The sequence below is a fragment of the Sprattus sprattus genome, assembly GCF_963457725.1.
Source record: "Sprattus sprattus genome assembly, chromosome: 7".
Classification (NCBI taxonomy): Eukaryota; Metazoa; Chordata; class Actinopteri; order Clupeiformes; family Clupeidae; genus Sprattus; species Sprattus sprattus.
In genome coordinates, this window is record NC_137926.1 from 3,522,120 (window position 1) to 3,547,291 (window position 25,172).

Sequence of the window (25,172 nt, forward strand, 5' to 3'; positions counted from 1 at the left end):
TGCCCCCTCCCTCGGGCAGTCTACATGGTCTATGCCCCCTCCCCCGGGCAGGTTACATGGTCTATGCCCCCTCCCCCGGGCAGGCTACATGGTCTTGTCATGCAAGTGCCAAAGTGGCGTCCATTTGTTCCTGTTTAGTTCAGCTCGGAAGTGGGGTTGAAGGTGTAATCTGATTAGTTTCTGGACAAATATATTTGGTGTAATCTGATTTGTCTGTGGCCTGTTTGCTTCGGGAAATGGCAAAGACTTTCACCACTTTTCTCACAGATTGATGTCTTCATTCGGTACAGGTCCTATATTATACCTATCTTTTAGCAGGGCACTTCTCCCAGGTATATGCAAGATGAGATCCATTATTGTACTGCAAGGGCACCTGTGTGTGTGTGTGTGTGTGTGTGTGTGTGTGTGTGTGTGTGTGTGTGTGTGTGTGTGTGTGTGTGTGTGTGTGTGTGTGTGTGTGTGTGTGTGTGTGTGTGTGTGTGTGTGTGGTATCTCTCTCACACCATGCTGTCATTTCCCTGTGGTGGAAGGTGTTCGCTGTCACCGTTCCTGAAAGCTTTTAGAGCTGTTCAGCTATGCGTACACACACCCCCACACACACACACTCCCCCTCCCCTTGGAGTAGTGACAGCTTGAACAAGAGGACAGAAAACAGGTGCATGGCCCATCCAATTACTGTAGTTTATTACCTTGCTTTGCCATTCGCTGTTTGATTACAGAAGTCATTAGTGAACCACGTCCAATTTTTTTCGCGCTGCAATCTGTTCTCTGGTGCAGTGTATGCATGAATGAGTTGTGACCGAGACATGCTATATGAGCATATCGCAACTCCATCAAATCTGATAGCGATGTTACTGAATTTTATTCCGTAATGGGGGGAGGGTGTTGTCATTCTGTGTTCATTCTCTCCACAGGCTTGGTTGTGCCTTTAGAGACTTTTAGCGATGGCCGTCTCTGGAGTTACAGAGATACCGCATCTCCTCTTGAGCGTCCGCTAACTCACTCTGTGTCTGTGTCTGGCGTTTGGACTGGGCAAAAGTAGCGAAAGTCCCAACAGTCTCATTCAATAAATGTTTAATCTCGGCAGTCGTCTGCAAATTCACCTGACACTTGGAAGTGCATTAGTCAGTCTCGATCATCGCTCAAAAGTTAGCGTCGCATGCTACCACAGTGACTGTCTAAGTTGTGCATGTGGTGCAGTGTGTGTGATTGTTTATGTGTGGTTGACTGCCTGTCTGTGTGTGTGTGTGTGTGTGTTTGTCTGTGTGTGTGTGTGAGGGTGTGTGTGTGTGTGTGTCTCTGATGTGAGTGGTTGGGTGTATGTGTTGTGTGTGTGTGTGTGTGTGTGTGCGTGGAGGTTCCTGTATTGGATCTTGATGCTGCAGGACAGGAGGCCCCGTGTGAGTGTGTGTGAGTGATAACTGCTCTTTCGGTGAGGATGTGTACACAGCCTGTGTGTGTGTGTGTGTGTGTGTGTGTGTGTGTGTGTGTGTGTGTGTGTGTTTGTTTGTCTGATGTGAGTTGAGTGTGTGTGTGATAACTGCTCTTTCAGTGAGGATGCGTACACACCCCTGTGCACTGAAGGCTTCCGCAAGAAGCCAACTTGACAGATACTTTCTTTATTATGTATGGTCACCAAATGTTCAGGATAAAACTGTCCCATTCACTCAGGCGTGATGGACCTGCTCTCGAGGGGAGCACACCCTCTCTTGGGTCAGGGGTCGGCTTGTGATGCTCATTCTAAAGAGACCCTCTCTTGGGTTAGGGTTCGGCTTGTGATGCTCGCACAGGGCAGCCTTGGCCTACTGGTAAGGGTTTCAGGTCGAAAACCGTAGGGTGGCCGGTTCGATCCCTGACTAGTAGGAAAAATGTGGGCGGGGGAAGTGGTGGACCACTGCTCTCCCATGCCCACATCCACGGCTGAAGTGCCCTTGAGCAAGTCACCTAACCCCGATCACTGCTCCCCTGGCGCCGCCAAAGGCAGCTCACTGCTCCGGGTTAGTGTGTAACCTCACTTCACTGTGTGTGTGTGTCACTTCCCTGGATGGGTTAAATGCAGAGGATGATTTCAGAGTGTGTGTGTCTACATAGAGAGGACTTTCACTTCACTTTCACATTCTGAAGAGATGAGCAGTAAGCAGAGCAGACCCACTCTTGTGATGCTCATTCTCTAGAGATGAGCAGTGATTCTCCCCTTCACAGTTGTCTGGTCTGATATAGAGTATGCCCGAGTAAACTATTCCTGTGACCATAACAGACCTGGAAGAAGCTGAACTGAAGGTGTATAATTACATTTTACAATTTATTAAAATACAATTTAGCTGATCGTCCAACCATAGAGAAGGCCATGGAAGACATGTAACCTCCTAGCCATTGAGCTGCAGAGGTTAGGCAACAGATGGAGATGGCATCCTAGTAGAGTGATATTCACTCTTTACATTTCATTCGTTTACAAACCATTCATGTGTTATTATGATTTAGTATTATTGAGTACATATATTTGTTGTACATTTCAGTTGATTTGATCACTTGAATTGATTATTAAATTCAAATACGTTGTTATCTTGGAGCAAAAAGGTGGTTACACGGCACGGCAGTGACACCTTAGCATCTAACGCCACAGTTCGTTTAAGACCGTAAATCACAGAGGCCTTACGATCTTACGCCACTGTTCGTTAAAGACCGTACATCACAGAGGCCTTACGATCTAACGCCACTGTTTGTTAAAGATCGTACATCGGAGGTGGTTACACTGTAGTGACGCCTTACGATCTAACGCCACTGTTCGTTTAAGATCGTACATCACAGAGGCCCCATGCCTGAAAACAAAATTAATATTTCATCATTTCTTCAAATCCATTTCTAAACCCTCCCGACCTAGATAATGCAAGTTAAAAAAAAGAACACCAATCATTTTTTCATCATTCTTGTGTGAGTGTGCAGAATGTAGAATTAATCAGCAATCACAAGCATATCCTATTTTGTATTCGTTTCCTTCTACTTAACAGCTTGCAGAGGTGTTTTCAATTCAGACGGTCATGCATTGCAGCTTTTATTGATATTAGACTTTCAACGTTTCATGGTAATTAAGCGCTTTATCAACAGAAAAAAGAGGTATTATAGGTCTTAAATTAAAGATCTCAAAGCCTCAATAAATGAGTATGATAAACTACACAAAGGAATATAGTAAGTGACTGCAGCCATTTGAAACGGCTAGACTGGGCATAGTCATGCACTGATGTGTTCATGCCTGACCTCTTGTAAGGCCCCTCCCCACCCCACCCCCCAAATGACAAACATCCTGCTTTAGACTGATACCGATTTGATAAGGCCTGACCTATGGAAAATCTATTTAACCTGTTAAATCTGTGTTCCCACACTGTACTCCTCTAGGAGCATAGTCTGGGTGTTGTCTTTTCTTTCCTCGCCTCCCCAATGTTATGCTGTAATTCTTCCCTATCTTTAGCCAGTTTCACTCTGGCAGGGGGACTGCCAATGAAAACTAGCCTTTTGGCTACAATTGGGTGCATTTACATGTTTATGTTTATTAATGCACACTGTCCCTCTTCATCAAATAAACAAATCAAATCAAAACCTTTTGACTTGCATTCAGGTCCTTGAGAGGATTAGAATCCTTCCCTTTTCGGTTCCGAAACTCTCCCATGCCGCACCCCACATTCAGTTACGTACCTAAACACACATCTAGACACGTCTTAGGGGACGCCATCATTTTCATTCAGCCCTAGTCGTATTCGGAGTTGGAAATCCCAGGCACAGGCTTTCACTGTTGTAGAATGCCGTCCTCTATTGCTGTGTTTCGTCTCGTCTGTCTGACCCAGAGACTCAGAACTGTTTATTTGACAGCAACAATATTAGTACAATTGTAATGATGGAATAACAAACAATAAATAAGATACACTGAAATAAACAATGAAATTAGATGAGTGTATAGAAAAGTATATGAGACTCTGACTCCTTGGTGTGTGTGTTTGTCTGTAGCGACGGCGACGAGTTGAAGAAGTCCTTGTCGGAGCTCGCGGACAGCAAGACGGACAGTGCCCACTCCAAAGGCATCAGCAAAATCGGCAGCGGCAGCAACCCGTTCCTGGACATCGCACACGATCCCAATGCCGCCGTCTACAAAACGGGCTTCTTGGCCCGAAAAATCCACGCGGACATGGATGGGAAGAAAAGTAAGTGCCTGTGTTTGATCTGTTAGTAAGAGCTCACTGTCATTTTATACACATCACTTCCACACTATTACATTATTATTTGCAGGATGAAACGTTGTAGGCTAATAAGATAAGATAAACTTTTATTAATCCCGTTAGGGAAATTCAGGTGTCATAGCAGCAAGATTTATGAAGTGAATAGGAATCAGACATACAACAGAAATAAGATAGGAATCAAACAAACAACAAAAATAAAAACAGTAGTTTTAATAATAATAATACAATGTAGAGATCTATATGAGGCTCAATTGACAGCTTTTTTCTACCAGGCTGTTGTTTTCCACAGGTGTAATGTTCCATCAAAGTAAAAAAAAACAAACTAAACTTTACCCCGATACTTTATCCTCTACCTGACAAAAATACCCTGGTTGGTTTGTCAAAAGTTTTCTGTACACTAAATAATCGATCGATCAAAGAGAGCTTATCATTTCGATTAATCCCTCTTTGATTTATGGTGCTTGCGACACACAAGATGCTTTTGAAGAAACTAAGTCATTCGGTGAACATTCAGTTCTGGGCCGGGGGAAAAGAACAGCGTGTCCTTTTTCCCAGCTGTTAAATTAAAGATCTATATTCAGGTGCAGCACACCACAGATTCATCCACATGCAGACTCTTGGTGTAAGGTGTGGGACGAAAGATCAATACGGTGATGTATCACAATAGTTCTGCTTGCGACACGCTCTTGTGGCACCAAATATGTGACAGTTAAAAATGAATGTATTCACCTAACCCTTGTGTTTTTACCTCGAGCCACTGTCCTCCACCTTCACGTCCTAGGTTGACTTGGTTTAATCTCGTGTGTCAAATCCATTGAAACCCACAATGGCGTAAATGAAAACGGCAAAAAAAATACACTTTTTTTTTTGTTTTTTAAAGATTTGTTTTGGGCTTTTTTATGCTTTTATTGGATAGGTTAGTGAAGAGTGGGACAGGAAATGAGAGGGAGAAGAGGTGGGGAGTGGACTGGAGAAATAACATCGGCGGTATTCGAACCCGAGGCATTTCCTCTTCAGTTACACAGATGTCGTAGACGGTTGTCTTGCAATGTATTGAGTATCGCAGAATTGCTGTATCGTGATACCATCATTATGGTATCGGCGTGCGTATCGGAGTCATGAGTTACTCTGCAATTCCCAGCCCTACTCGGCCTGCTGTCACTTAGTACATTTGGTCTAGGAGAGTGTCTGAAGACCATCAGAGACCAGCGGCTCACACACACACACACACACACACACACACACACACACACACACACACACACACAGGTCTAAGAGAGTGTCTGAAGAACATCAAAGACCAGTGGCTCAGACGCGCCGACTGAGGAAATGTCAGAGCTTCAGAGAGGCTGCCGGTGAGGCATCCATTTTGCTGCATTACCAGCAAATGAAGGATGACATTTCACGTCTCTTTGAAACACTTATCTGAGGTGCTTCACTCAACCTGACAGCTCTTAGGATTTTTCTTTTCCCTTTCCATAATGGCTGTAGATAGCTGGTACCTGGGTAACTGAGCTGTTATATGTATTTATTAATATATATATATATATTCCAAATGGCTTTGGAAACCCACATCTGAAATCATGCTATTTAAATTCAAGCATCTGCAAAATGAGGAAAAAAGAATTTCAATGTTATGAAAGAAAAGAAATATTCAGCCTGCACTAAACACAATAATGAAACAGTCTTTCAGAAAGAGGAGATTGATAGATAGATACATAGATACATAGATGGATACTTTATTAATCCAGAGGGAGATTGTACAAAAGTTTTGATACATTTATTTTGGATGGGAAACCAGACGTGAGCAAATATCACTAATATACCTCTAGTATATAATGTGATGGCCAAAGACAGAGGCAAATACATTTTTTTGATGAAATGAAAATGACATTTATCATGCAAATGGTGATTGAATACTTTGTCAGCAATTGAATAGAAGATTGCCATTCCCAAAAATAAGATGCCTATTACAGGAAGTTATCAAACAGCCTTTGTCATGTAGAGAAAGTGGCCAGCAACATGCTTAGAACACATATAAAAACATGACACTGTAGAAGTCTTCGATACAGGTCAGCCCTTTTTTTCCTCACAAGTGTTTTTGTTGAAGACGTTGAACATAATTTGCCGTGTTTGAGAAGTGGAGGAACTTTGGCCCTCGGTCAGGCAGTTATTTAGTCTCCTCAGTCGAGAGGATTATGCTCTGAAATTTCCACTGCGCGAACTTGGACCGTGAGAGAGCTCCGGAGGGTTTGCTCTCTAGCTAATGGCTGGCTTGAATGAATGGGCCTTGGCATCGCCGTGCCTCGTTATTCACCTCCATTTATCTCCGTGTGCTAATGACTTTTAGGAGTCCCCTCAGTTAAAAACCCGCTGAGTCATTAGCGCCACGCTAACACCCAGGAATGGAACCATCTCCCACAGAACATTAAAGAATCAACCTCATTCAACAGCTTTAAAATAAATCTTAAAACATGGTTAATAAATAACCAAAAATGTGGTCAGTAGTGGGTAAGCAGTATAACTTATATATTGGGATTTTATTTTATTTTATTTTATTTTATTTTAATGTTTTTATTTATTTATTGTCAATGTAATGTTAGGTATATATGTTAACGCCTTTTTTAAGTTGTTTAGCCATTTTCACTCTGGCAGGGGGACTGCCAATGGAAACTAGCCTTTTGGCTATAATTGGGTGCATTTACATTTTAATGTTTATTAATGTACACTGTCCCTCTTCATCAAATAAACAAATTGAAACTGAAACACCGAATACGAGAGAACCAACAGATTACGGCGGACAGAGCAAGGCAGCCATGGCATTTTGGTACATAAAGGAATGAATTCCCCACAAGACGCCTTGTCAGCTTTCTGGCGGACGAAAAATGAATCACTGGCATTAAATGAAAAGGTCACAAGCAGTGAAAGCTGTAAAAAGTTGTTCTTGTACGCAAGGCACAAAAGATCATGATGTATAGCTAATTATACCCACATTACAACGCTCAGTAAAATGTCGCAACGTGAAAAATGCCATTGTGACGCATATTAGGGTGGTAAGATAAAGGAATTATTATGTTTAATTTGTAATTCAGATTCTCATAGCAGGTTTAGCTAGGATAATTAGCAGGCAAATAGATGTTATCGTTATGGTGTTTCTGTATTATCATTATGGTGTTTCTGTGTCTCTGCGATATCTCATGCGGTCTGAGCCACAATGTTCTCTCAGGCAGAAGTCTCCCATCGCTGAGGCGCTCAGACCATTCCGTTAATACTTTCCATAACCTTTGTGGTGAAACTATTCATGGTGTCTGTGGCAGGGTCTAAATCCGAGCTGGCACGCAGCGCTTGCGGCTGAGCTCCGTAATCACATGACGCTCGGACAGTATGCAGGCCAGTTTCCTAGTGATTCTATAGCCGGGACAAATGAGAGCCAAGACGTCTGCTTTTTAGAACGCAGATTGTGTGTGTGTGTGTGTGTGTGTGTGTGTGTGTGTGTGTGTGTGTGTGTGTGCATACGTTGGTGCATGCCTGCATGTGTGTGTGTGTGTGTGTGTGTGAGCGAGGCGATTGAAGACAGTGGGATTAGTATGATGCTCAGTCACCTCTGTGTTGGCACGGCTGTAAGTAACAGGTTGAACTTCTCACCTGTCGTGTCTCGGTGAGGAGAGACTTGTCAAGCGTGTCTATCGGACGTAAAAAAGGACTTTGTGGAGCGCTGAGGAGCGATGAAAGTGGAAAAGATTCCTGTGATTCAGAATCAAAGATGTGACAAGTGGTACAATACACACACTACCCTCCTTTGAACTAAAACCATGGGGTTCACACACACTATCCTCCTTTGAACTAAAACCATGGGGTTCACACACACTACCCTCCTTTGAACTTAAACCCATGGGGTTTCCTTGTTGAGCCTCCAGTGATTGAGTGCTGCCTGAATGTGATCTGGAACATTTTGAGCTCCATCTTAATGGGAAAGGTGGTTTAAGTGTTCTTTTCTATGTTTCCAGCTCCTAGGGGGAAACGTGGTTGGAAAACGTTTTATGCTGTTCTCAAAGGAATGATCCTGTACCTGCAGAAGGTAAGACTTATATTCATGCATGGAAATTCTCCTTTTGAACTGCTTAGTTTTTTACCTTTTTGTCTTGAATGTATTCATTTATTAGGGGTTGATTTTGTACTTTAGCTTGGCCTTTAATACTGGCTATAGTGGTAGAACGTAGTACAATAATAGTTCAGGTTGTGATGTCGAAAGCGGTCGATTTTTTTTATGCTGCTTTCGCAGTCATCAATATCTAAACAATTTTAAATGACACATGCGCGACCTTGAGGGCCGTCTTGTGTGATGACTAAAGTCCAATCAACCACGGAGAGATTTAAACACGAGCAACATTGACAGCATTTCTGCTTTAGTGCATCAGTGTTGCCACTAGTGTCTTTACATCTTCCCTGGCAAATGTTTTGATACATTGATCGCCTATCGCCTTGGCGGTACGTGTGCAGCATCGCGATGCCTGTGCGCACAATAACAACGTCTAAGTAGAGCTCCGCTCCGAGGGTCCCAGTGAGATGTACAGCCTCGAGGGGAATGCCAGTATAGCTTTTACAGTTTGGTGCTATGGCCTCATCTCATCTGTATTCATCTCTGGAATGAAAGATACGGCCGTGGGAATGATGAGACATAGCTTGTGCCTATTTAAAGATGCAAAAGGCCGATTGGTCAGAAACAATAAATGAATGCATTAAGGTCTTCCTTGTAGAACTGTTCTTACGCCAAAGCTTCGCACATTTACAATATTGCCTTAAAATGGAGGAGATGAATGAAGGACCAAGTCATGCATATAGAAACAGTTATAGTTATTTATTACATGAATAGTCATTTGTATTTGTTTCACTTTTCACGTTTAAAATCTATTTTGGATTAACCGCTGAGGAAACGGTCATGCTACAGCAGAGTACCTGCTGATGAGTTTTGGGCTCAAAAGCGAACGTGTATGTGCAGTCTTCAAATCAAATGAAATCAAACTTTATTTGTACGCCGCATTTCATACACCAAGGTAACACAATGCACCTCGACTCTTTTTTTAATTAATTGATTACAGTGAGACATTTGATTACATGATGATGTTTTTCTGCATGTGACCAAAATGAGTGTTCATAAGGGTGGCGTTAATGTTGTGTTTGTCTATCATGGTAAGATTTCCCTCGGGATCTATCTTTCTATCTCTCTCTCTCTCTCTCTCTCTCTCTCTCTCTCTCTCTCTCTCTCTTTCTATCTATCTATCTCTTTCTATCTATCTATCCATTTGCTGTGTACATGAAGGCGTGCGTCCTCTGTGGACATAAATGGGCATGAGGCAGCATCTTGTAAAGATCTTCATCAGGTTATTTACCAAGTGCTGTTGGCAAGAAAATGAATGGGTAACATTTGTAGCGGTGCATAAACAACCCTCCAGTTCAGACTTGCTTCCATACTTACAAATCCTCCCACACACACAAGTCCTGCTGCCGCGCAGCAGTCGGACACTGCATCCTCTTCATCTCTCTGGAATCACTCTGCAGTCATCTTAACGCTCCATAAAAGCTGCACCCAAACAAGTAAACAAGACATATGAAATGCTCCCCCTGAGTGTCCCAACTTAGACTTGTTCCTTTGTCCTCCATTTTGACCGGAGCAGCGCTATGAAGCCATGTTACAGTGGCTCTCTCTTACAGTGGCTCTCTCCCTGATTGGAAATGGCTTGGAGATATGGCACGTTTAGTGCTGTGTTTGCACTGATGTCTCGTTGCCTGTTCCAGGTTTCCATGGCACTAATGCCCAACATCACTGGTCCATTAACTCTGAAGAAGCAATCAGGCTTAATTAAACTCTGCGTGTCGCCTGTCGTTAGAGTGGTCCTGGGAAGCGGGGGGTTGTTTCTCGTTCTATTTTAACACAAACCTCGTGACCGATTTGGAGATGAACAGGTCCTCTTAAGTCCTCCTTCACTGGATGCTTTCATTGCCAGGCTGTCTCTGCCAGTTATGAGCTCCGTCGTGACATTCTTCTTCGTCCCTTCTCTCTTGGCCACTCTTGGCAGCTGTTGGGTTTATGGCGGACTTTAAAAGGAAGTGGAAGTGAGTGAAAAGTTCTCTGCCTGGTCGTCAAACCAACTGAACCCTGTCATGAAACGGCATGGTTGGTATGCGGTATACGACTCCTCAGATTAGCGTCAGCTATCATGATGTGAGCGTATTGATTAAATATAAGCTGTTAGATAATCATTCCCACCCTCCCGAAGCTGGTGAGAGGGTCTGCGTCCTGGAGGTCTACACACACGCTCAGAGAAGCAGCTCTGACGTTGGCGCGGAGTCCCCAAGGAGAGGAAATGATGAATTATGGACGTGACATTGCGACTGGCAGATTTACTCTGGTCATGAGCAGACCCAGTCGGTCCTGTTTACCATTCCCCACACATCTGTCAGGTTGGCGGCGGGCAGAGGCGGAGTGGAGCGCGTATTAACACACACACACACACACACACACACACACACACACACACACACACAGACACACAGACACACACACAGACACACACACACACACAGACACACACACACACACAGACACACAGACACACACACACACACACACACACAGACACAGACACACACAGACACACACACACACACACACACACACACACACACACACACACACAGACACACACACAGACACACAGACACACAGACACACACACACACACACACACACACACACACACACACACAGACACACACACACACACACACAGACACACACACACACAGACACAGACACACACACACACACACACACACAGACACAGACACACACAGACACACACACACACAGACACACACACACAGACACACACACACACACACCCACACACACACACACACACACACGTATTAACCCGTCTCCTTTCACACTGACCTCCCCCGACACCAGTCACGATGCTCTCAGCGCTCTCCAGCAGATGAGAGCTCATTTGGTTAATTAGTTTGTTTTAATTAAGAGTTGGAAGAGGTCTAAAGCTAAATTGAATTTAATTGTCGGTTTGGGGGCGGGGGATTCAATTGCCTGGTGCACGGATAACGAGGAGGGTCAGAGCCGGTGGTTGTTGCCAGGCAGAATCTGAATCAGAGGCAGTTGGTTCTTGATTGAAAATGACTCCAAGGTACACCTTTGTCATGAGATGGGGTAACTGCGGAGGCATGGGTGTGGAGTGGGCTGTGTTTGAGTTGTATGGCATGGAGATGGGGAGTGGCCCCGTCTGGTATTGGTGGATCTTTGTTAGAATTTATTTTCCAATCGTTGTATTGCCACAATTTTTCTGTTCGGTAAACTAATTAAATAGTTAGATGATTCATTTGATAAGCGAACTTGTGAGAGCTCACAAACGACAAATTAGAATAGGCTGACAAGTCTTTGGAGATTCATTGCTATCTGTTATTTTTAACAATGTGTTTTATTGACCTGTAGCTATGAGTAACGTGCGTAATGTGTCTCTTAATGTGCTTCTCTCTCTGCAGGATGAGTACAAGCCTGAGAAGGCGTTGTCTGAGGACGACCTGAAGAACGCCATCAGCGTGCACCACGCGTTGGCCATCAGGGCGGAGGACTACGAGAAGAAGCCCAACGTGCTGAAGCTCAAGACGGCCGACTGGAGGGTCTTCCTCTTTCAGGCGCAGTGAGTCACACACACACACACACACACACACAGGTGCAGTGAGTGGCGCCGCCCTTTCTGGCACTGGCAATCTGGCAAAATGCATAACTTGCTGCAAAAACAAGCGCGCCCCCCGACCACACACACAAACACATGCACACACACCCATACACATACACACACCCATACACACACACACACACACACACACACAAACACATGCACACACACTCACACACACAGACCTCCACCAGCCCTCCCTGTCTGAACCGTGGACACAGGGATGAATAGGAATGGCTCCCCTTGGAACTGAAATCTAATTTCATGCTTGGATTCAAGCACAGTGAGAACACGTTTAGCTCCGCCATTAGTCTGGCCCCAAGACCATAGCCGTCTTTTATTTCATCAGGAATTCCAGGAAAGCCTTATGGAGGTGCTTATCAGAAGTCTGGAGAGATCGGATTTCTGTCCCGGGTCTATAAGTCTATGAGTGTATAAGTGTATACATCACAAAGGGACAGCAGTCAGGCACTTGCTCCTTAGGGACTTTGTTTTATTGTGTGCAGACAAAAAGGCTAAAGCTGCTCTGAGGTTGGCAATATTAATATGTGTTTGACCCCTTGAGTTAGCACTGAAGCTCTGGCAATATTAATATGTGTTTGATCCCTTGAGTTAGCACTGACGCTCTGGTAATATTAATATGTGTTTGACGCCTTGAGGTAGCACCGAAGCTCTGGTAATATTAATATGGTTTTGACGTCTTGAGTTAGCGCTGAAGCTCTGGCAATATTAATATGTGTTTGACCCCTTGAGGTAGCACCGAAGCTCTGGTAATATTAATATGGTTTTGACGTCTTGAGTTAGCACTGAAGCTCTGGCAAATTAATATTAATATGTGTTTGACCCCTTGAGGTAGCACTGACGCTCTGGTAATATTAATATGTGTTTGACCCCTTGAGTTAGCACTGAAGCTCTGGCAAATTAATATTAATATGTGTTTGACCCCTTGAGGTAGCACTGACGCTCTGGTAATATTAATATGTGTTTGACCCCTTGAGTTAGCACTGAAGCTCTGGCAATATTAATATGTGTTTGACCCCTTGAGGTAGCACTGAAGCTCTGGCAATATTAATATGTGTTTGACCCCTTGAGTTAGCACTGAAGCTCTGGCAATATTAATATGTGTTTGACCCCTTGAGGTAGCACTGAAGCTCTGGAAACACTAAGATGAATTGTTAATGCAGTTAGAAGCATGAGAGGACTACACGTGTTTTGTTTTTAAAATCTTGTGTATTTTCCTCAGTTGTTGCACAGTTGAGTCTTTGAGACCAGTTTAAAGTGGTGTGTGTGTGTGTGTGTGTGTGTGTGTGTGTGTGTGTTTATCCAGGAGCCCAGAGGAGATGGAGTCCTGGATCAAAACAGTCAACTCCGTGGCAGCCATGTTCTCCGCACCCTCCTTCCCAGCAGCCATTGGCTCTCAGAAGAAGTTCAGCCGCCCGCTGCTTCCTGCGACCACCACCAGGATGTCACAGGTGACCTACCTTGACCTTGAGCACTGAGCATTTCTGAGATATAAACTCTAACTTGATGATGGATGATCTTGATTACCACCCTGGTGTTCTTGAAAGAAAATGGTTCAATGTACAGTACCAGTCAAAAGTTTGGACACATCTTCTAATTTTTTGAGAAGTTTTTTTCTTTACTTTTATTATTTTCTGCATGGTAGATAACACTTTGTTTTGTTTAGTACATCATTCCACATGTGTTCTTTCGTAGTTTAAAAGTATTAATCTGCAATGTAGAAAGATAATAAAAGTAAATAAAAAACTGTGGCCAAACTTGTGACTGGTACTGTAGGTTCCATTGCCATTGGCAACTGTGATGTTAGATCACATTTTTTTTCCAAACATACTGGTTGCTGTTCTCCTCTAGCTCTTGTAGAAGACTGTATTCCTGAGGTTGTTTGAAGGGCTTAGAATCTATTTCACTTTATTGTGTTGTAGGAGGAGCAGTTAAAATCCCACGAGGCAAAGTTGAAACACATCTCCACAGAGCTGGCTGAGCACAGGTCCTATCCCCCAGACAAGAAGGTCAAAGCCAAGGAGATAGATGAATACCGATTGAAAGAGCACTACCTGGAGTTTGAGGTGAGCATGACGGTCGGCTTGACTGACCAGAGAAAATATTAATGGATGCAGTTCACCCCTTTGGTTCACACTGAGTCATCAGATTTCCATTTTCTAGTCGTATCATGATCTGTTCTCAAGATATACACGCTGATATACACGCTGATATACACGCTGATATACACGCTGATATACACGCTGATATACACGCTGATATACATGCTGATATACATGCTGTGGTGCTGGACATCACATTGGAAAGGTTAAGACATCAGGCCTAGTGAAAAGAAAAGCTGTTATCGGCCCGTCCAAGGTGTTTGTATGGAGCTTTGTCTCTGTGCTGCCATGAGTTGGTGGCTGAGGTTATAGTGGGTTTGCTTCAGTGGTTTTGAATGAAGACTTCACGATAGATTTAACTAAATACCAAAATGACTGGGAAAAAAGACCAAAAAAAGAAAAACATCTTTGTAAAATGGTAAGAAAATGGTGTGAAACCCTGGTGTGAAACGCACTTTAAGTTCTTTAAGAAACTATGTCTACATGGTGCTTTTAAAACAAGTTCAGCTTCTTTAAGCGGCACCCTGCATGGTTTCGTAATTAGGCACTGTTCGTTTTACACAGTTTTTTCTAATATGCCCCCAGAACATCAATTGTATAATTGAAGTGTTGCACGCTCATTGTGCGTTGAATGTCTGTGGTGTAATGATACTCCTCAGTCTCCCCCCCTTCTTAATTTCACATCACACGGCTCTCTCAAGTGCTTTCGACTCCCAATCGATGCCCAAAGCCGTCATGTGGCTCAGAACACTGCAGTCAGCCCTCAGACCCCCCGCCCGCCACCCCGAGCTGCTGGGAACACAGCATCTGAGCTGATACGCTATCAAACATGAGGACACACACACTTCTTCACACACTTCTCCCCACCTGTAGAGAAAGATCAAAGGCATTCACAGCCCTCTGTAATCAAAGCTCATCCATAATTTCCACACTAGTTGCATCCATTTTAGTGGAGCCATCAGGTACTAATGTCAACAGTCATGGATTTTTATTCTAGACCTTTCCCCTTGCCGGATCAATACAGCCTTTGTCTTTGTTTTATGTTCTGGAGATAACCTTGATGAAAAGCCTTGTGATGTCGACTCTAAGCTTAGTGCTTTACCCCTTTATAGGAACAACAACAACCTTTGAAAATCATGACCGCTATGAAGTAGTCTATGCAAATTCACAGTGTACAGTATAAAATAGTACAAGTAGTGGCTTTTACCTTTACACACAGTATTACATGACCTCAATCTCAAGTTTGGTGTTCTCCCAACTTGCGATGGTAATCAGTCGCTAAACCAGTTAAATATGCGCAGGTTTAGATTGGCATGTATAAAACACTGTTATGGCAGTTTGAGGGCGTTGGTTTCCAAGCAAATCTGTTGTTCAGTGCAATTACCTCTCACACAGCCAGTAATTAAAACACAGGGCCTCTTCAGAGGAGGCGGCACGAGGCATGCTGGTTTAGTCAAGGTTAAAGCGGAGCCATTAGAGAGCGAAACGCAGGTTGGTAGGAACAAAGGCACACAGCATTGGCCTCGGAAACAAGACCATGTTACGCGATGTGATCATTAGTGGATAAGCAGTAGAACTTGTCTGTTGGGATTTATTTTGTTTTTGATTTATTGTCTGATTTTGATTTATGTTTGATATATATACGTTAATGGCTTCTTTTTTTTTAAGGTTGTATAGCCTTTTTCACTCTGGCAGGGGGACTGCCAATGGAAACTAGCCTTTTGGCTTTAATTGGGTGCATGTACATCTTCCCTCTTGATCAAAGAAACTAATTGTATTGTATTGTATTGATAGAGCCTGCTGTTTTCATTGTGTCCCTCCTGTATCTCTTCTCCTCAATAACAGGAGAACTGCTACAAGATGTACTGTAGATATTTCATTAAAAACCAGATATTTCCTCCTAGAATAGTAATTTACCACATTAACAATGTATAGAGTGTATTTCTGATTCATTTAATGTCATCTCCTTTGAAAAAAACTGTGCTTTTCTTTGAAAAATAAGGACATTTCTAAGTGACCCCAAACTTTTGAACGGTAGTGTATGTGACTACAATAAGGCCGTGTGATGCAGTGGAGTCGGCCATTTTAATTGTTCTCCTCCTCTGTCCGCCATCACAGGAGATACGTTACGAGATGTACGGGAAGCTCCTGAAGGACGGCGTGAAGGACCTCCTGGCCGGGAAGGAAGCGGAAGCGGCCCTCAAGAAGTCCCAGTCCAGCCCCTCGCTCAACCAGGAGCCCCAGCCGGCGGGGGCCAAGGTCAAACGCAACACCTCCGAGAGGAAAGACTACCGGCCCGAGACCCCCAAAGTGACATAGGGAGCCCCGCCGTGCTGTCCGATTGAGAGCCATTGGTAGCACTTTCCTGTGGAGGGCTCCATGTGAGGCCTGATCTTAACACCTTTACGAGCCAATGCACGATCACCCTAAAGGCCCGCGGAAGGCGTGTGACTGGCGGTTGATAAATGTCACTAGCTTTGCTAGTGTGACACAGCGTTGTGGGATGGCCTTTGAGTTTGTCGTTGCTGTACACACACACACACACACACACACACACACAGACACACACACACACACACACACACAGATACACACACACAGATACACACACACAGATACACACACACACACACACGCGCGTACGTATTTGCAGTTGCTCAGGTGCTCTTAGGGCCCTGGTGTATTGATTCCGAAGGTGTGGTTTTGCTTTTAACGTGAATCCCTTAAGGAAGGTGTTACCGAGCCATTCTACACAACGTGTGAATATATTTTATGTAATTTATTTATGATCCCACTGTTGTGTACAATGTAAATGACTGATAATCGTCTTTTAGATTGAATGGTGCTTGTGTAGCGGTTTATATGGGGCATAACGTACATACAGTAAATGTAGTCTCTCTTTTTTTTTTTATTTGAGTGTTGTACATGTTGCTGTTGTCATTATTGTAATGTAAGTGTAAGATTTAGTTGTGAGGCATTCAACTGTCACTTTATTTGTTCTCGCTGTGTTCCGTCCTTACCGATGCTCTCCCGAAATCTGCCTTTATTCAAGAGAAGATATTTTCTTGTATTCTGAGTGGGCTTGATCCACCCTTCTATCTTTGTAGGTATTAGATATAGTCTTACTCCTTAGGTTAACGGTTCTTTTGAAATGTAGATTAAGTGAATGTTCTAAACATTTAAACACACATATACGGTAAAGAGAACATTGGTACATTATGACCCTCCAGTATGACCCAGATTTGATCCCAACTGCTGGTTAGCGTTATTCCTCATTCCACCAGATGAAACCGTGGAAACAAAATGACTTGGAGTATTTTAAAATTCTGTGAGAAGCCGATAGACACAAAATGTCTGCCGCACATTAGACGGAGGGAATAGGCACATGGAAGAGATCCTCACTGGAACTCCTCCTGTGGGGGGGCTGTGTCCTCTTGTTGCATAGTAGGGACCATGGAGACCTACGTCAAGACTTTCTAATTCTGTTAGTTATCTTTTACGTGCCTACACACAGAGAGATTATCTGATGCCATTCTAGAAGAGTTTCAGTTCAATTTCATGAAATTTAAAAACAAATGATGAATTCTATCACATCTGTAAATCACATTTTTGTCATCAGGTCTGACAACTTCTACCAACAGAACAACCACAAACTGCTCCTCTCTCCCTGTTGCGGTTTCTGGAGCGTTGTGTCCTCTTTCAAAAGACGTTTATTTTTACATTACTAGAATGCAGCAGGTTGTAAATAATCAAAAGTGATTTTTAATGTTCCTATGAATGGAACGGTTCGGAAACGAAAGCCTTCAGAATAGACCAATTAGAAAACATAGATACACTATTAGTTCAGTTTTTAGAGGTGTGTTACAGTGGTTTTAAGGCTAGTCAAGATCTCTTTCTTTTATTTTAAGGAACTTATAGGGGTACTTAAGAATAATAATTTGAAACTTAGTTCTATCCACAGAACGCTGGCCATGCAAACTGCAAAGGCACTGTTGTGTTGACATCAACATCAAGGGTTGCTGCAGGCTGCCGGTTTATTTTTTTATCTGTTGAGCTAAAGAAATATACTTCTGCTTTTTTGAGTAGTGTAAATGCCAATGCTACTTTTTGTGTATTTTATAATCTTCTTATATTTGGATTTTTAATTCTGAGTTGAGAATTGTATTGTTGTAAAGATGAAAATTAGTATTTATAGTGCACTTTATGAATTAGTTCTTATGACTATTTTAGAGCTTTATAAGGGGTAGAGCGATGCATTTTTTAAACGACCACACTTGTTGTTTCTTTTTCTTTCCTTTTGGTGTCAGGCCGCTCCCAGGCTTATTCTGTTGAAGGTACTGAGCTGCGCGTACGATTCTGTCAGCTCGACACGTTCGTTTGTCAGTGGTTGTGTAGTTTTGCTGTCATAGTTAGATTGTGTAATGACTACGTTTCCATTAAGGAAACTATTTACAGTGCTGTACAACATTGACATTCTCTTTTGTCTCTTTTTGTGATGTCGGTATACAACTGAAGTGTCATTGAAAATGTCTTCAGACAGAGCTGACATGGAAACACTATTTTTATTTTCCCATCACAAACTGACTTTCAGGCATATTTTCCTCACCAAATATGTATTTTTATTTGAAGGTTCGGATCAGTAAAGGTGTATGATATCTAACCAAGAAGGAATTGTAGGTTTCTGACGTGCGCTTGAGAATCTTCTGCTTTCGGAGTTATTGTGCTTGTCGTCAGAACCCTCGAGTCTATACATGCGCGATTGTTTACTTCAACAAGGCATGTGTTGTAGAAATGACACAATAGTTATTTGTTCTTTTCACGCTGTTAAACTGATATAACCAGGCGAATGAACCAAGATTATTTCTGAAGGGAGCATCCATATCCAGGTGGCTTCTGCGTCACTATCAGGAATCTTTGTAACCTCTTCGATATGCATATCCTATGCTTGCACGCACACACACACACACACACACGCACACACACACAACCTCTTCGATATGCATATCCTATGCTTGCGCACACACACACAGACACACACACACACACACGCACACACACACACACAACCTCTTCGATATGCATATCCTATGCTTGCACAGCATGGCTGGCTCCTGCCCCATCTGCCCTGTTATAGTGTCTAAGGCCAGTCTTTGTCCTCAGCATTGAAGCACTTCGCTAAGTATGTTTGCTTGTGTGTGGCTTTGCCTGGGAGTCCTTACAGAAACCGACTTCACAAAACAAGACCCCAGCTATGGAAGAGGTCTGTCGAGTTTGCGTGTGTTTTTTTCCCCACCCTTTATTTTGTATTTACTTTAAAACATCTTGGTTGTGAGTTTGTTGACCATTCAGAAACATCTGACCAAATTGTGCTTCTTGATGCGAGGAGATATTGTACTGTTTGTGAGTGTGTGCGCGTGTGTGTGTGGGTGTGTAGTTTACCCTATATAGGACGCTCGCTATCCCTGAACAGTAAGAGTATGCCGAAATGAAAGTCCCGGTGTGAAATTCCCAGTTTGCCCAGCATGACCAGTTGTGGATCAGCTGGCCCTCATGCCTGGGTGACACATTTGCACATTCTAGGATGGTTTCATCCGAAGGATCCGTACGATGATTTCACAGTTTGTTTTGGACCGCCACAAAACCAGCAGCTTGTATGTTCCTGTATTTTACTCATAGATGAGTTCAATTTCATGGCAAAGACCCCCCCTTTAAAAAAAAAAAAAAGGAAATATCAGAATAGCTTTATTATTTATGTTTTCATTTGTATTGCCTTATTTATCTTTTTGACTGGAGCAATTTTTTTTTTTTTTTTCCTTTGCAGGTGTACTCATTTTGCGTACCCATGTAAACCATCTTTAAAAGACAAGTTTAAAAAGCACCATAGCATCATTTTAGTTTCTAAGTGTCTCGGCAGATGTCACTGTTGGTATCGATCCCAAACCGCTCCTTCACACTCGCATCTATTACTCCTCAATATCACACGTAGAGCCTATGAAGTGCAGTAGCTATATGCTGGACATCTCAGATTAGCATCAACCATGTTGTTTTTCTTGTTGTTGTTTGAAGAAGGAATGGGGGTTGGGGGGGTTGGGGGGTTGGTGGAAGCGCAGCTGAAGTTGTACAGTAGAAACCTCCGCCACTGTAGAAACCTCGCCGCTGGTCGCTCTGTAGAAACCACCACCGCCGCTGTAGAAACCTCGCCGCTGGTCGCTCTGTAGAAACCACCACCGCCGCTGTAGAAACCTCCGCCGCTGGTCGCTCAGTAGACATTGCACCTTAGCCTTCGGTGGGGCCACTAGGTCCTGCCACACAAGCAGCATCAAAAAGACTATATCTCTTCAAAAGCTGTGATCTTGTACAATCCTTTAATTCTGTAAATGTTGTGACATATTAACTGTTGCCCTGTGTTGGATCGAAATAAAACAAGTGGTTGATTTGTGGGTTGTTGAAGTGATGTCACTGGCAGCGAGCGAGCGTGTCTTACGCCCCCCTCCGCCAGATTCAGGGACTTGATGCCGGCGTTACCAACTGTAGACGGTCTTAGTGAATAAAACACAATATTTAATTCAGCATCTCACCGAGTCTCTGATCTCTTCTTTCACAGGCAAGTTCAACGTGTTTTGCGGAGGAGGTACTTTTGAAGGATGAATCCTTGTGGAGCTCATAACCCAGCAAGCAAGAGCGCTGGGAGTCGTTTAGATGAGATCTACTCTGCTTGGGGACTGAATGCTGTTACGAGAGGGAGTGAGTGAGTGAGTGAGTAGGGAGAGAGAAAGAGATGTGAATCTCTCACCAGCACTAGAAGGATCTTAGGATGGCATTCTACACTCCTGGTACTAAAATGAATGATGTTACGAGATTGAGTGAATGGGTGAGTGAGATAGAGAGTGAGTGATTGAGTGGGTGAGTGAGTGAGTGGGTGAGCGAGTGAGATTGAGTGAGTGAGTGAGAGAGAGTGAGTGGGTGAGCGAGTGAGATTGAGTGAGTGAGTGAGTGAGCGAGTGAGATAGAGAGTGAGTGAGCGAGTGAGATAGACAGTGAGTGAGTGAGTGAGGGAGGGAGTGAGTGAGTGAGTGGGTGAGCGAGTGAGTGAGAGAGATGTGAATCTCTCACTAGCACCAGAAGGATCTCAGGATGGCAATCTACACTCCTGGTACTAGAATGATTTGAATCTTGTAACCCATAGTAACTCGGCACACACATGAATTCTGCCTTGCAGCGTAAATGGAAATAGAGAAAAAAGCACTCTGTAACGGTGACCCAGACGATTAACATTGTGTGCCTTTTCAGTAACAATGACTGTAAAAAAGATGGACAGCATGGCGTCCTGTAAATATGTTCTGAAGAAAAGAAGCAAAATTGGAGCCAGGGTCCGCACAGGAAGTGCTTTTTGGCGCCAGAGCATGCGTGGTCAAACGGCCAGGTCTGCCCAGAAATAACCATATTTGTATTATATATTATAATTAGCTTCAGTTTTGACTGATCGTATGTTGTCCATTGTTTTTAGTTGAGTGTCTAAATTGTGTTTGTAGAATACAAAACAAATAATTAAATACAACTTCATGTCTTTTAAATAAAAAAAAAGCTAGAATTGCCTAATTGCTGCTGCCTATTAATGGTGAAGTCCAAGCGTGTGTAATGTCATGTCCACAGGGTTGCCGTGACCCAGAGGCGTCTGAAGGGAAACTCCCAACATGGAGCAGAAGCAGAGGAGGAATGTGTCTCGGAAGAGCCTGGGAGAGGATGAGGCTTTTAAAGGAGAATTACTGCTGCCTGGGAGTCGTGATGGATTGGAAATAAAAGTGTGTGACAGAGGTGTAGGAGGGGAGGAGAAAGGAGTGAAATGGCTCATCAATCAGAAAGTTACGGAGCAGGAGAGGAGAGGGAACAGTGCCGATCCAGTGGGGGTCCGTCTCCTCCAAGAGTTGGTGGGTGGAGACATCTTTTCTTGTCATCGCAACACAGACGGCGCACACACACGAGTCATCCCACCTCCCTCCGCAGTCACTGAGGTGACAACATCCTGTTTGAATGATGACACAAACGAGAAACACTGAACAAACCACTGTGCTCTTGTCACAACAGTCATCTTGGAGACCAGATGCCAGACGTTAGGTTCCATCAACTAGGTGGAAGTGATCGAGGGAGCGTGTGATGCGTGTGGTGTGTGTGTGTGTGTGTGTGTGTGTGTGTGTGTGTGTGTGTTTGTGATGTGCAACACCTCTGTAGGAGAGCAGTGACAGGGACAGCAGGTGCATATGCCATCTGTTCCTCATTGTGCTCTCAGTGAGTTACTCCTACTGCTCAATGGAGTAGGTCTGCTCTGATACACTGAGTTACTGAGTGCTGAATGGAGTAGGTCTACTCAGTGGTGTAGTCCAGGGTACACGCAGGTATACGGAGTATACCCACTTATTTTTCTGTCAGCATTGAGTATACCCACTTCTCAAAACAAGGCGTTTATCCTGTGCTGTATGGGCTGCTTAAAAAATAGTTAAGAGTATACCCACTTCTCCCGGGACCACTACACCACTGGGTCTACTCTGACACACTGAGTTACTCCTACTGCTGAATGGAGATCCCGCTCTGACACAATGAGTTACTCCTACTGCTCAATGGAGAACCCACTGTAGGTCTACTCTGACACACTGAGTTACTCCTAGTGTTGAATCGAGTAGGTCTACTCTGATACACTGAGTTACTCCTAGTGTTGAATCGAGTAGGTCTACTCTGATACACTGAGTTACTCCTAGTGTTGAATCGAGTAGGTCTACTCTGACACGCTGAGTTACTCCTGGTGTTGAATCGAGTAGGTCTACTGTGACACACTGAGTTACTCCTAGTGTTGAATCGAGTAGGTCTACTCTGACACCCTGAGTTACTCCTAGTGTTGAATCGAGTAGGTCTACTCTGACACACTGAGTTACTCCTACTGCTCAATGGAGAACCCACTGTAGGTCTACTCTGACACACTGAGTTACTCCTAGTGTTGAATCGTGTAGGTCTACTCTGACACAGTGAGTTACTCCTAGTGTTGAATCGAGTAGGTCTACTGTGACACACTGAGTTACTCCTAGTGTTGAATCGAGTAGGTCTACTCTGACACAGTGAGTTACTCCTAGTGTTGAATCGAGTAGGTCTACTGTGACACACTGAGTTACTCCTAGTGTTGAATCGAGTAGGTCTACTGTGACACACTGAGTTACTCCTAGTGTTGAATCGAGTAGGTCTACTCTGACACACTGAGTTACTCCTAGTGCTGAATCGAGTAGGTCTACTCTGACACACTGAGTTACTCCTACTGCTCAATGGAGAACCCACTGTAGGTCTACTCTGACACACTGAGTTACTCCTAGTGTTGAACCGAGTAGGTCTACTCTGACACACTGAGTTACTCCTACTGCTCAATGGAGAACCCACTGTAGGTCTACTGTGACACACTGAGTTACTCCTAGTGTTGAATCGAGTAGGTCTACTCTGACACACTGTGTTACTCCTAGTGTTGAATCAAGTAGGTCTACTCTGACACACTCGCTCTGGCACATTTACTTGTAAAATCTGACCATATCAATACTTATCAGGTGTATTAACATATCCAAGTACGTTCAGGGATGAAGCATCTAGCTGTACACTGCAGTGACAAAATTCATACACAGAGACAGCAAGATATACCCTGAACACAAAGTGTGACGCAGATGGCAGTTAGTATCTCGTTGGTCTGCACTACTCTCTATACTGTTCTTTCACATTTAATCTTAATGTCCAGTATCCGAAATATGGCTCTACATCAGGAGAAATCGGAGGGGGAACAAATGATTTGGACCTTTTATAAAAGAACATATTTGATCCTAGTTTCACAACAACGTCCTTTTTTCTGTTCTCCACAATCAGATGTGGGCTGCAGCGGAATGATTCTTTTCCATTCCAGGTGGTCACATGCCAAATTGTGTGTTTAGTTGCCTAGATACAAAGGGTGGGTGAATGATGCAGAGAACCGCCTCACTTAGCCTCCCCCTCTGCTTATGGCAGCTCTCAGACAGGCAAGGGCTTCAATTAACTTCCACGGAGATGGAAACCTGCTGGTTAAAGTACATGCACAGAACAGTGAACTGCAGGTTTAAATGAGTGCCACTCTGCAGGCTTGATTATTATTCATCTCTACAAATGACAAACTCAGACGACAACGCCATCATTCTTTTTGATACTTTGGAACTGTGCGGCAAATGGGTTGTAATCATGATCTATTAGTTTCATTTCAATTTAGGACAACAATTGATTTTGGTGTTAATTGATGAGAATCCCAATGAGCAATCAAAACAACTAACTGCATGCCTGGTGCCTTGTATCTTCAGAAGAAAACCTAAACACATTTGCTTTAATGTACATTTTTTGTTTTTCGGGCATCAGGATAAGAGCAGCGAACCAAGAATACTGAACTGTTGATTAACTGATGGCTATCTTGGGATCCTCTGACCTTGATTAGAAACATTTATTTTCAGATTGGACCCATTCAACGGCGGCCACGATGTGATAATTAGTGCCGGAGAGATGTCGTCACACAGAGGTTGAAATGAGATCAAATGAGATGGACATGACATCTTTTAGTAATTGAATGAAGTCAAAATGGATGCTCCACTTCAGAAGCCAAAGCCTGCATGTCACTGAGATATCTATCTGAAGTTGCAAAGGCTCCTGCTGTCATAAATAACAACAATAATTAACAATTAATTATCATTTAATATGGATAAAGAGTTTTTGATATGTTTTATATGTTTTTGAAAGATCAACTTCTATACCTGTAATCTCTACCTGTGAACTCTGTCTACAATGACAGTGATTTGTTCCTGTGGTGTTGGTTTGCACAGGCAGTGCAGTGAATTCTTTGATTGGTGCTTGATAAGTGAATGGCTAACTCTTGAGAAACACTTTAAAAGAGGCTGTAGATGCCAATCAGGGTGTTTGGTTGTTTCCATGGAGTTTGGAAGATATGACTCACTTTCCACTCCGATAAAGTGTTCTCTCCACAGAGATAACTAACACGCACACGCGCGCACACACACACACACACA

The 25,172-nt window shown here is 43.4% G+C and overlaps 1 protein-coding gene across 1 annotated transcript in view; it reads left to right on the forward strand.

Annotated features, from left to right (window-relative positions):
* Positions 1-20,673, forward strand: part of psd3l (pleckstrin and Sec7 domain containing 3, like) — a gene marked incomplete at its 5' end in the record, with an annotated part of 108,853 nt that extends 88,180 nt beyond the window's left edge. Inside the window, 6 exons of the mRNA XM_080842576.1 lie at positions 4,000-4,193; positions 8,237-8,307; positions 11,784-11,941; positions 13,308-13,452; positions 13,924-14,067; positions 16,222-20,673. Of these exons, the coding sequence (XP_080698702.1) occupies positions 4,000-4,193; positions 8,237-8,307; positions 11,784-11,941; positions 13,308-13,452; positions 13,924-14,067; positions 16,222-16,422 (913 nt within the window). The 3' untranslated portion in view covers positions 16,423-20,673. The remainder of the gene's footprint in view (positions 1-3,999; positions 4,194-8,236; positions 8,308-11,783; positions 11,942-13,307; positions 13,453-13,923; positions 14,068-16,221) is intronic.
* Between the last annotated feature and the right edge of the window lie 4,499 nt (positions 20,674-25,172).